At 36.5% G+C, this 13,451-nt stretch overlaps 1 protein-coding gene across 5 annotated transcripts in view; it reads right to left on the reverse strand.

Annotated features, from left to right (window-relative positions):
• ABCA8 (ATP binding cassette subfamily A member 8) overlaps positions 1–13,451 on the reverse strand; it is a 74,457-nt gene that overhangs the window by 43,261 nt on the left and 17,745 nt on the right. For 4 of the 5 annotated variants that reach the window (XM_023212115.1, XM_031934290.1, XM_023212116.2 and 1 more), the window contains 8 exons: positions 13,023–13,126; positions 12,148–12,374; positions 9,129–9,270; positions 8,604–8,789; positions 7,471–7,618; positions 4,233–4,401; positions 1,747–1,805; positions 882–992 (listed from right to left, as the gene is read on the reverse strand). In XM_023212115.1, coding sequence (XP_023067883.1) covers positions 882–992; positions 1,747–1,805; positions 4,233–4,401; positions 7,471–7,618; positions 8,604–8,789; positions 9,129–9,270; positions 12,148–12,374; positions 13,023–13,126 — 1,146 coding nt within the window. The remainder of the gene's footprint in view (positions 1–881; positions 993–1,746; positions 1,806–4,232; positions 4,402–7,470; positions 7,619–8,603; positions 8,790–9,128; positions 9,271–12,147; positions 12,375–13,022; positions 13,127–13,451) is intronic. The other variant, XM_031934291.1, reaches the window with a different exon arrangement.

The following is a 13,451-nucleotide window of genomic DNA, read 5'->3' on the forward strand; positions in this document are numbered from 1 at the left end:
ATATATTTCCATGTGGGAAGAGACATACAACCATCCTAACAGAAGCCCCAGATATGTGAGTGGGGCCATGGTAAATCATCCAGCCCCAGTCACTTTGGTCCAGAATAGAAAAACTGCCCAGTCAACCCACAGAATCATGGGGAGCAATAAGACATGAAATCAACTTAAATGTCTCTCAAAGACAGGCTAGATAAAGAAAATGGGGGTGTGTATACACCATGGAATATTATGCAGCTATAAAAAAGAATGAGATCATATCTTTTGTGGGAACTTGGGTGGAGCTGGAGGCTATCATCTTTAGCAAACTAATGCAGGAACAGAAAATGAAATACCATATGTTCTAACTTATAAGAGGGAGCTAAATGATAAGAACTTATAAACACAAAAAAGCAAATAACAGATACTGGGGTCTACTTGATGAGGGAGGGTTGAAGGAGGGAGAGGAGCAGAAAAGATAACTATTGGGTACTGGGCTTAATACCTGGGTCACGTAATAATATGTGCAACAAACCCCCATGACATGTGTTTATCTATGTAACAAAGCTTCACATGCACCCCCAAACCTAAAATAAAAATAAAAAAAATTTTTAAAAACACCTTATTGCTAAAAAAAAAAAAAAAAAAGAGTAAAGAAAAAAGAGCTGAAAGATACAAGCTAGAATGCCAAATGGTAACTAATGACCATGAAAATAATTACTATGAAGTACTCAGATTCCATACGCAGTATACCAATTAAATATTACATACTTCTGTAGAATATTACTATTAAATGAAATTCAGTTTTTCCCTAGATATGTGTGTTTGTGGTTAACACTTGAAAAAACTTTATATTAACAGCTGATTTATTTGTCAGTTGGCTTTGAAAACAAACTAGTTTGTACCTTTGGTGGGAATAGACAACCCACTAAGAATGTTTAGCAGTGTTGACTTTCCAGCTCCACTGTGACCAAGTATTGCAGTGATTTGGCCTTCATAAATGTCAAATACCAGATCTAGGAAGAAAAAAGGAAAGGAAGAAAGATAAGATAAAAGGATGAAAAAAAGAGGTGGAGAAAAAGGAAGAAAAACAATTAAAACCACAGATAAAATTCTATTATGGAGCCAATGAATCATTATTTATTTCCTTGAATGGTTGTCTTTTCTATATATAAATATAGTGAGTTGTTAAATTCAAAATAAAACATTGAAAGTTCCCTCTATAAACTTATTTCTCAAAATAGTTTCTTTTGAAATTTTGAAATGACTTAGTTTAAATGAATGAAACATGTCTATAAAATAGGTTCATTGACATTTCCTGCATATGGTAGGTCAATGTTAGTATTTATTAAATGGAAGAATAGATTAATGGTAAATTATTATATGGCTAAAATTCCTTTGAGGTAAGTGACATTTTCACACAAAAGAAAAGCATATGGTATCTACCAATAGCTTTTGGATTACAGAAGACAAACTTGAGTTTGTAGGAAAAAAAAAACAACTCAGAATATCCTTAGACTACCTCAATATTACCCAGTATTGATTCTAAATACATTTGCATCTAAAACATATTCATTCTTTTTCTAACTTTTATAAAGTAGAAGCAATATGTTAGAAAAAAATATATTATGTAGTTCAAATAATTCTTTTCAAGCCTGAAATACCACCACTGATTACTCACTGAAAGCAAAACTGAATTAAAATCAGGAAATCAATATTAATATAATAAATATTTTCTCTCTCTCTCTCTCTTTTTTTTTTTTTTTTTACCTTTCAAGGCTTCTATTTTATCAGGCTTTCCTTTATATTCTTTTGTAACATTTCTGATTCTGTAAAAAAAGAAAAGATATTTCAAAGTGACAATTTTCTAGTTTGTAATTTCCAGTTTGGTAGACAGGATTGGATGAATCTTATCTTCAGGGTACATGAAGATCTAGGTCTTCACTCTCACTCAGTCATAGTTGTGTGACAGAATCAGCTAGAATACTGCTTGCCAACCCTGTCTGCACATTGGCATCCCGTGAGGAGTTATAAGAATTTAACTGTGCTTGGGACCTATAAGCAAATGTTCCATAGATTGGGGTATAAGCTAATATTAGTATTGGAGAACAGGATCACCTCTAAGTTGCAAAGCTAAGGAAGCCAGACCAAGAGATGACATGGACATCAGGTACCCAAAGGCTCCTGTGAACCACTGGCACAGGTTGGAAAGATCTTTGGCTATCCTGATTCAAGGTCTCCAAGGGTTCATTAAGAGCTACAGTAAGAAAGAAAATCACTGTATCATAATAGCAAGAGCATGAGGTTCACAGTACTGCCCACCTAAGCTTATCCCATTACAACCACCTAGGGCTCTGTTACCTTAACCAACATACTTATTCCAGGTCATGAAGTTTCAGGTTTCACAACCTGAAAATTTGCAGGGCTTTAGGACTGTGTTGGAAGGTAAATGAAATATTTCATCTTGCATGTACAGTGCATATAAGATGACATTGGTTACATGGTGATGATGGCTATAGAAAGGAATGAAATAAAGGAATGAAATTAACTTATGCTGGGTACTATTATAGGTCTGGAATCCGAGGCCCTTAAATCTGCATGGTTTTATTTTACCAGGTAAGTGTATAATCCATAAGCCAAATCAAATTTATGTTTCTTATTTTATCATCTATTATTCATAAAATATTCAGTCTCTATTCGTATAAAGCTGTTTAATTAGATATATTTTTTATTTTTTTGAGGGAGAGTCTTGCTCTATCATCCAGGCTGGAGTGCAGTGGTACAATATCGGCTCACTGCAACCTCTGCCTCCTGGGTTCAAGCGATTCTGGGGCCTTAGCCTCCCAGGTAGCTGGGATTACTGGTGTGCACCACCATGCTTGGCTAATTTTTGTGTTTTTAGTGAAGACCGGGTTTTGCCATGTTGCCCAAGCTGGTCTCAAACTCCTGAGCTGAAGTGATCCATCCGTCTCAGCCTCCCAAAGTGTTGGGATTACAGATATGAGCCACCACTCCTGGCCAAAGCTGTTTAATTAGATATTCTTATTTTTAATTCCATTTTACCATCATTCCATAGCACCTATAATTGGGCAAGGTGTTAAAGAGATCAGAGAGGAACAAAAAGAAACACACAAACACATCGAATAAAGCCACCGTTTTGCTCTGAGTTGCTCTGCTAGAGTAAACCTAGCTTAGTTATGGGACAAATAAAAATATGGAAGATAAATATGGAACAGGCTAAAAGAACAAAATGAAATAGGCTCTTTAGAAGTTCAGCAACCTGGGATAATCTGAGACATTTCACAGGGGGCTGACACAGGCTGGTCATTGCGATAAGTATGACTTGGATAGTCAGGGATCTTAAGGATTTTCTTCCTATTTTCTCATATCTAGAAATAAAAGTCACCAGCACCAAACAAAATGGACATTTTGTTGTCACACAGAATGAGACAAGCTTAACTTTGAAGGGCGCCTCTTCCTGAATTCCCTTTGTATCTACCTCTAGGCCTTTTCTTTGTCCTTCTTTCTTACTCTTTCATCTTTTAAAGGACAAAAAATAGAAGAAAAATGAGAAGTTCAAAAAGTGGAGAGAAAAGGCCAGGCACGGTGGCTTATGCCTGTAATCCCAGCACTTTGTGAGGCCGAGGCAGGCAGATCACCTGAGGTCAGGTGTTCGAGAACAGCCTGACCAACATGGAGAAACCCCATCTCTACTAAAAATACAAAACTAGCTGGGCATGGTGGTGCGTGCCTATACTCCTAGCTACTTGGGAGGCTGAGGCAGGAGAATCGTTTGAACTCGGGAGGCAGAGGTTGCGGTGAGCTGAGATCGCACCATTGCACTCCAGCCTGGGCAACAAGAGTGAAACTCCATCTCAGAAAAAAAAAAAAAAGGAGAGAAAAAGGAGACAGATGAGGTGGGGACAAAGAATGAATAACTGAGACCTAGTAAAGCAATGAGGGAGGCTGAGGATGGAGAGAAACAAATAAAAGACTGAATCCAAGCAAGGGTTTTGCTGAATTATCTTAGCTGGTAAAATTTAAGCTTTTATTTAGTGTGAATGTCAACAATGTTAGGCTGTAAGCGGTTGGTAAAGGGATCTTCCTTTGAACTTGAGGTGGAAAGTGACAGAAGCAGCGTAGGTGAGGACAGGTGGGAACTGTCTACAGAGCACAAAAGGGAAAACTGCTTGCCTCAGGTGCTAACTCTTAGCTTCCTGCCTTTTTGTCCTGTTCTCCACCTGCAGCCTTATTACCTGATGGCTTCTTTCCCATGGAATTCTGGAGGCACTGGTTCAAAAGAGTCGTGAGATGAGGGATCGGCATCCATTTCATCTTCAAGGGCCACGTGATCGGCCTTTTGTGTTTGAGACCAAAATGAGGACTTCAGGAAAAACAAAGGTGGATGCCGATGTCCATATTCATCTACATGGCCAGAAGACAAATATTGGTTCAATCACCACATTAGGGAGAGAGAGTCACAGTAATGTTACATGGCAATGCAGCCCCTTTGTCGCTAAACCTGAACATATGGTCAACACCAGGTAATACATGTTTTGACACATGTAGCTTCATAAGGAAAAAAAAAATTACCAGATGTCTCCATTATAATAGATCCTATAGGAAGCAATAAAAATGTGATTTTTAAATATTTCAAAAGGAATTTAAATAAATGTTTTAGAATTTCTTAACCTCAAGAAAGACAGATTGAATTGTTAACGTAAGACATGCAGGCATGCTGAATTCTGTCTGGAAGACTAAGTGTCATTACACAGGCAAAGAAAGAAGAAATTGAGAATGACTATTGGATACCTTAAAGCAAACAAACAAACAAACAAAAAACCAAGAGAAGATAGAATAGGATTTAAGAAAAGTAAATGACACATTTGTAAGAAAGAAAAAGAACATGATAAAATAATTAGTTGAAACTTAAAGCGAATACTTTTAAAGCTATTTTGTATTTCTGCTTTATTTCATCCCCAAACCATAATTTTCCTCTTAGGCAAATTTATGATCTGCTTTAAAGACATATTACTCATAAACATCTTGCTGGAAACGAATCCAGCTCTATTAGTATTCTATCATCGCTTCTGTTTTTCTTCATATTAGGAAACGTTATGAAATGGAAGAATCATGCTTCACTGGTATTCTCCAACTGACCTCCACTATAAGGTTATGGGTTTTCAAACTTCTGTGTACTTCTCACATGTTCAGTCCTTCATTCATGCAATAAATATCTTACACTCTCTCTATACCTGCCATATTGTATGTTGTTAGTACCTATCTCTCCCTTTTGACAAAAGAAAAATCTAGCAAATAAAAGCATGCCACCATAACTAGATACCTTCTGCCACCAGATTTACCATGAAATTATTCTGTCATTTTATTCAGTTAATTTTTCTGTCATTCATATTTATTATCTTTGAAAGCATTTTGAACACAGTCACCTCTGGTCTTAAATTCAAGCTTAGTGAGCAGATAACAATTAGGAAGAAAATAGAACAACTCACTTATTTGGATGAAATAAATTTTCTGGTTATAATAATAAAATACTATGCTTTTGAAATTGGAAAAAGCATGGATGTGAAAGATATTTTTGTGATATAATGTTAAGTAAAAAATAAAATGCAGACATGAAAATGTAACAATATGTGATATAACTTGATAAAACATATACAAAGAGAATATTTAAAGTAATATTATTAGAATATGTTTGAAACAAGGACTAAAAAAAGATGGACTATATCACATAATGCACATCAAAATAACATTTAAATTCGTTAGGGAAAACAATTACCTAAGAGGATACTAATATGCAATTGTAAAGACAGTGACATCTGTTTGTGGATCCACTGAGAATAAACACATTGGAAAAACAAACAAAAATGAAAAATAATACAACCAGAATGTTGTATTAAGTAGAAGGAGAAAGGGAAGAATTAGTAAGTACGAGGGTCACAAGATTAAATTTCCTGAACTATACAGCACACCAGGGATACACAGTATGATAGAAACACAAAAAACAGTCAATGAGATTTTGCCATAAAAACAAAAGTGGAACAGAGAAAATTTATGTAAGTATGTGTCTTAAATAAGCAATGTTAACAAGAGGTAGAGAGGCTTAAAATATTAGTAGGCAAAAAAGTAATTTTTACCTCTACTGGAAAAAATCAATGAAAATAGACCATATTCAAACAATTCTAATTGTATAATAAGTGTGCTAGCCAACAATAGTGGATGCTGACATCTTTTGTTCTGGGTTCTTTTAAAAGGCAGAGACAGTAATTCTTAAAGGATTATCTCAAAAACAACAAAAACAAAAACAAAAACAAAACAGGATGAATTTCCTGCCTCAGGATGTGGCTTTCTGTCTTCCTGCTCACCCTTTCCCTTCTTCTCTTTCCACAAGTGTGTATTCATTGCTTTTTGAATAAAGGGCCCTTGGCATACTGTCTTAAATAAATAGAAAATGCAGAAGGGAGAATCAGGCCCTGCCTTTGGTTATAAAATAAGGGAGAAAAAAGTGAAGCAAGCTGGACACTGCGGTTCATGCCTGTAATCCCAGCACTTTGGGAGGCCGAGGTGGGTGGATTACCTGAGGTCAGGAGTTCAAGACCAGCCTGATCAACATGGTGAAACCCCGTCTCTACTAAAAATAGAAAAATTAGCTGGGCATGGTGGCACACATCTGTAATCCCAGCTACTTGGGAGGCTGAGGCAGGAGAATTGTCTGAGCTGGAAAAGCAGAGGTTTCAGTGAGCCAAGATTATGCCACTGCAATCCAGCCTGGCTGACAGAGCAAGACTCTGTCTCAAAAAAAAATAAAAAATAAAAAAATAGTGAAGCACGCAAGTATCTACTGAGTCTCTAGGGTGCATCAGACACTGTGGTGGGCGCTTAAATTTCATCTGTGAACAAAACAAATCCCTGCTTTTGTGAAACTCATATTCTTGTATGTTGCAAGGTGATACAAATGAAAATTTATGATGTATTGGCTTTCCTATTGTGAAATTCTGGGGAGATTTTTTTTAAATGTAGATGCATTGATTAATTAAATCAGAATCTCTTCAGGTTGAACTGGGCTTAGAATTGCTTCAAAATTCTTCACATGATTCTGTTGTCCAGCCAGAGCTCAGAACCATTGAGCTAAATAGTTAGACATAAGCAGCTATAAATGTCCATGATTACCACACTTGTTTAGGAACTATCTTTCTAAGATCTCCTTAAAAAAAAAAAAAGAAGGTTTATACTTAGAGTGAAGTTCAAGTGAAGGTTAGTGATTCTATAAACAAAATTCAGGCTTTAGTTCTGACAAGTCAAGTAGTGAGAAAGAAATGAAGAAATAATTTGGCCAGTGGCGACGAGATTTTTCCTCCCTTTCCTGTTGATACACCAAGTAGTCCTTAAAATATAAATACTGCGTGTATTAGGAGATTTGTTTTCAGAAATACAATTATTTAAATGATATTTGATTTTAATTATATCACTACTCACTTGGCAAAATTTTTTCAAAGTAAATCGCCAGCGCCAGATAGAGGCAAGTATCAAATGCCAACATGAAATTTGTTGCTACGATGATATTTGAGCCGTCCAATGGATGAGGAAATGCATTAGAATTCAAATCATAGTCCAAGTGTAAAAGCTGAAAATTGAAAAGTAATTAAGGGAAATTAGGTTTAAGGTTTATATTTAAACATTTAGGTTTAGCATAGGAATAAAAGGACTACTAGTTGCCTCATACTGAGAATAGAGTTACATAGGGAGATTGCCTCCTTTATGGTTCTCAAATTTATGCCTTGGAAAGCATGGATATATGAGCAACTAGAATGCAATTTAGTAATTGCTATGATAAAAATATGTTCCAAATGAAATTGAAACATTAGGAGGAAGTAGGGAAGTACGGGAAGAGATTACATTTGAGATGGAACTCAGATGAACTTTTACCAAATAGGACACAGTCAAAAGATGTGGTGATCCATGTAGATTGGTGGCATGAGGGAGAATTTCTGGGCAAAAGGCACTGGTGTGTTTAAGGAGAGCCAGAAGTGGGCTTGTCTATGATGTTCAAGTTAATGAGCTCTTTATAATTAATAATCCTTTTGTTAAACACTAAATAATGGATATTTAATGGTTGACATTTCCATTTAATTAGAAGGCAAGGGGAATTCAATAAAGAATCATGTAAACAGAAAAGACATTTTATGAACAGAAACATAATTTACTAATGAATTTTCCAGATGTTTTAAATTTTCAATTTAATTTAATTTAATGATTTTTAATCATGTATTCTCTTCAATCACTAGGTAAAAATATGAACTGGGATAGTTATTTAGAATTCGATTTGCAATAAGTCCGTATTTAATTAATAGCCTAAGAAACTACTTTATATTGCCTTTAAATAATTGTATGTTAATCCTCGTTTTTTCACTTTCTAAATGTCTTATTTTGCTGGGCTAAATAATTTCAAAGCTTTTAAAAGTTCTGTCTTTGCAACTTTACAACAGCCTTTGCTAGAATTTTAAGCCTTACAGTGCTGAATTTGTAAATGATTACTTATAGTCTACTGAATTCCAGAGAGGACAGATGTTTCAGAAATATCATTAGTAGACATTCAGATGGTGTCTCACCTGGGCCATTCCAAGCATGAAGGCAAAGGGACTAAGCAAGCTTAAAATCCACTCCAAGGATGCAGGAAGGTGTCTGTACAGTGCTATGAACCCCAGACTGCCCCAAAAGACAGTGAGGAGAAACACGACCAGGCCGGTGAGGAAAGATTTCTTTACCAAGATGCTCATTAAGAAAGCCAAAGCTATCTAAAACGAGAGAAGATCTAGTTGGCTTACATTTCTCTAACATTATTACTAGCATAATAAAATTGATATACAAAATTATAGTTATTATTTTGTGTATATAACAGTTGTATATTATAGTTATTATTTTGTATATAGCATACAAAACTATGTTCTGCAAATTGCACTAAAAATTGACATTACAAAACACCTCAAATCAAATTATACCTGTTTATAGATTTTTCACATGCAAGCAGAGTAAACAGAAAAAAAAAAGGAGGCATATAGAGTAATCAATCGGAAACAAATTCTTAAGTTTCAGGCTATGAGGTGGATACAGAGATATTTCATTCACTAACTCACCAAAGACAATCCGTACAGGAGAAAGAGGCTGAAGACCACCATGAAGCCAGACAAAATGATAAACAGTGTAGATTTTATAACAAGTGCCAAGAAAAGGGACATAATGAAGATGAAGCCAGCATAGAGCAAACCCCAGGAGAGCCTAATGTGGAAACAAAATGTTATTTTAGTATTTTATGTTCACTTGAGATGGTGTCTCGCTCTGTCGCCCAGGCTGGAGTGCGGTGGGGCGATCTCGGCTCTCTGCAAGCTCCGCCTCCCGGATTCCCGCCATTCTCCTGCCTCAGCCTCGCTGGTAGCTGGGAATACAGGCGCCGCCACCACGCCTGGACAATTTTTTGTATTTCTTGGGAGAGACGGGGTTTCACCTTGTTAGTCAGGATCATCTCAATCTCCTGACCTCATGATCCACCTGTCTTGGACTCCCAAAGTGCTGGAATTACAGAGGTGAGCCACCACGTCCGGCCCTGAAATGGATTCTAACATAATTTTGCATTCACTTATTCATCCATTCATTCTCTCTTTTAACAGGTATTTATTGGGTATTCTAAGATACATAACTACACGGTAAAAGTTTTGGGCAGAATTCTTTAGGAATTAGGAATATTCTTTGGGAATTAGGAATTGTTTTTCCTAAAATTGATTTCAGAAATACATTCACACATACATGCACATTGTTCTAGGGGGTGGAGGGGGGAATTAGGTTTCCAGTCTAATAGATTTTGGATCGAAAAATTTATTTGCTGCATTCTTGCTCTGTAACCTTGGGTGACTCTGTAACCACTCTATTATTCCTTTATCTCTCTGGACACCAGGAATAACACTGCAACTGTGGACTCGATAAGATGATGGCTGTGTAAGGCACTGTCTTGATACAGGGTAGCCCCTCAGTGAACCTCAGACCCTTCTGTCCTCTCTGGAGTCTCTCCATGTTCAGGACCGTCACAAGTTTCCTCAGATATAAGAAATTCTCCCTTATGTGAAATTCCATCATGCCGCTCCTTCCCCAAAAGCTGTTGTCATCTTTCTCTGGATGTGTTCACTGAAAAGTCTACATACTTGCCTTTAATTCCATTCATTGTTTTTGTTAAGAAAGAATGTTTTTTTAATCCCATTTCTTTTATATCAGAATAATTCACTTTCCTTTCCTCATCAATTTCTTTTATTTTGTTTTACAATATTCTTTGAAAACTATAATGAAATAATAATTTTAAAAATAAAAAGCAAAACAGCGGCAAAACCAACACAATAACTCACACACATAGCAATTAGTATATGTTGAAGAATGTTTTAAGAGCTTAGCAAGCATTAATTTATTTTATTCTCCCAAAAGTCCTATTCAGGAATACCTTTATTTTCCTCATCTTATTGAAAGAGAACCTAATGAACCAGTGTGTTGTGTAACCATGTTTCAAGTTCAGGGGTTTTGGCTCTAGAGTCTTTAGATTTCACTGCTCTGCTACGTCTCCCTCAAGTATTAATTGAAACAAGAGGTCAATATTGATTTATAAGATGTTAATACTGGAAGGAACTCTTCTAGACTCCTAATTTGTTGCCCTATGCACAGCCCATCTGCCTTCCTAGCCTCTCTGTTATTTAATGTCCTACCCCCTATAAACATCACCTCCATGCCCTTTCAATCAATTACTCATAAGTTCTCACAGAGAACCTTGTCCATTCTTGCAATCACCCAACGTCTGACATTTTAAACCCACACTACCCAGCCCCTATTCACCATCCTGTTTCGCCAGCTCATTCCCTCAGGTACACCTACCATGTTCTTCAGTCTCAAAGGAGCTCCTGGTCCTTGGCTTCTTTTTCCCTCCAATCCCCTCCTAGCTCACATCCCACCTCTGCCTGGCACCGATACCAGTGTCTATCTTGTTTACGCCTCTCTTGCCATGGTCACTCCTCATTACGCCTTCTTCACAATCACCCAGTAACCTAACCGCAGTCTTCTTCCTTAACTCAGAGAAGCACAGTAACACGCAGCCTCAGCCTGACAAACATTATACCAATGACAATTTATACCATTCATGGGGATAAAGGATTTTTATTCTTTCCTTGTTACTAAAGAATGTTTAAAAGTGGCATTTTCTTATTCATGGTAACAATTTTTTTTAAATGGACATTGATGTGTGACAGTTGTGATATTATTTTTTCTGTAAAATTCTACACTTGGCTACTTATTTGTTTTCTTAAAGTTTTTTTATTTACTTTTTAGGTTTCTTTAAAATATTATCTTCCTCCTTTCTAAAAAAGTCAATATCATTCATAATAGAAGTTGTATTTTCTTAAATGTTAGCACGTTCTGTCCCCTTTTATCTTATTTCCTATAGCAGTTCCTTCATGGTACAGTGAATCTGAAATAGATTTAGATATAATTGGGTCAGAGATTGTTAAATATATTAAATAACCAGCCTCTCTAGTTAGTCCTGTAAAATTTCCAGAGGCAAAATACATTTTCCTTTTTTTTTTTTCGTCCATCACTACAGAGCATTTCTCCCCACTGAAATTAACTGAGTGGAAATTTGTTCATGATCTGAAATTATTCAGTGTAGGTATCTCTTATTTGTACCCCTTGGTTGTAGAGGAACAGATTTTAATAAAGATGCATTGAAGAGGCCGGGCTTGGTGGCTCAGGCCTGTAATCCCAGCACTTTGGGAGGCCGAGGTAGGTGGATCATGAGGTCAGGAGATCGAGACCATCCTGTCTAACACGGTGAAACCCCGTCTCTACTAAAAATACAAAAAATTATCCAGGCGTGGTGGCGGGCACCTGTAGTTCCAGTTACTTGGGAGGCTGAAGCAGGAGAATGGCGTGAACCTGGGAGGCGGAGCTTGCAGTGAGCCGAGATGGTGCCACTGCACTCCAGCCTGGGTGACAGAGCAAGACTCCATCTCAAAAAAAAAAAAAAAAAAAAGAAAGAAAGAAAGAAAGAGAAAAGATAAGATGCATTGAAGAGTCCCAGTTTTCCTGAGTTCCTCCGTTTATTTATTTGTGCTGCGTTTGACTCACCAGAATGCTGAATCCCGAAGACCCATCATTGTCATCAAGCCCTTCATCCTTTTTCTCTCTCTCGTGACATTAACAGATGCATAGTAAATGAATGGGGAAAAGGAAATAATGCAGGAAAAAAGGTATAAATCAGTTATAACTCCTGATTGACCAATGAAAGAATGCATCTTCATATTTTTTCCAGTAACTGACATCAGCTCCTCCATCACTGAGTGATTTGTTGTGATCTGAAGAAAGGCATTAATAAGCAAAATTTGTATGTTAATGAAGAGCATGCTGTTTCTTTTAACCGTCTATTTTCCTATGGATGTATAATTGGCCTATTGGGATTTGATGCTAACCTATATTTCCACTTCTATGTCCTGCCATTGACCCACTGGGAGCTTGGGTCCAGGCAGTCTGAGTGACTCACCGTTCTCAGAATTCACTGTTTCATTACATCCCTACCTAACGTTACTTTATGATTTGCTTGGCATGTCTTTTCTGAATTTATATATTCAGTAAGCCACCCCTCATCTCAAGCTTCAAGCTGGAATGTTATTTCAATTAGGCATTCTTCCATGGCATTCTAAGGCTGAGAAGGTTTTTACTCATTTACTTATGAAGACCTGATTTATAGTTCTGTACTAGTCTACTTCTGTTCTAATAGTTTTCTTATATGTCTGGCTTCCCAACAAAGTTGAGTCCATGAATGAGATGCTTTTTCTTCTGTTTGTATCTACATTCCATGGTAGATAGAAACTTCAGTAAACTTCAGAGTGCGCAAATGAAATAACAAGGCTATCCACTTATATTTTCTTTCATGAAACTTTTGATGCCTCTAATATCATTAACTGGCATTAAACACTAGTTTGCATTGAACATTTTGTACTCACTTCTATAATAGCGGCATTAATGGCAGCTTGAAGAGCCACAAAACCTTCCTTCCAGAATACTGAAACTTCACAGTAAACATCTTCATTTGTTTCATAACAATGAGCTTCGTGAAAAAACAAATTATAACTATCATTACATCACTATCTATATTATTGAAACATGATTTCAATACTGATTATAGCAAACAGTGGACTTTACAATGGTCCCAAATTCCAAATGTTCTTATTTTGACTCAAAGCTTATGAAAACGTAAGTTATAATAATGATTCTCAAAATGAATCAGGCAGACTCAGGAGGCGGAGCAGTCTCAGGAAATATTTTCCTTTTCTCATACCATGTCCTGTGCTTTTCTGCTGATTAAGAATTTTGTTGATCTCTTCTCTTTTCTGATTTGTATTGTGAAAACTGCATATTTTAGTGTTTTTCAA

This window comes from Piliocolobus tephrosceles, chromosome 16, assembly GCF_002776525.5.
Source record: "Piliocolobus tephrosceles isolate RC106 chromosome 16, ASM277652v3, whole genome shotgun sequence".
NCBI lineage: Eukaryota > Metazoa > Chordata > Mammalia > Primates > Cercopithecidae > Piliocolobus > Piliocolobus tephrosceles.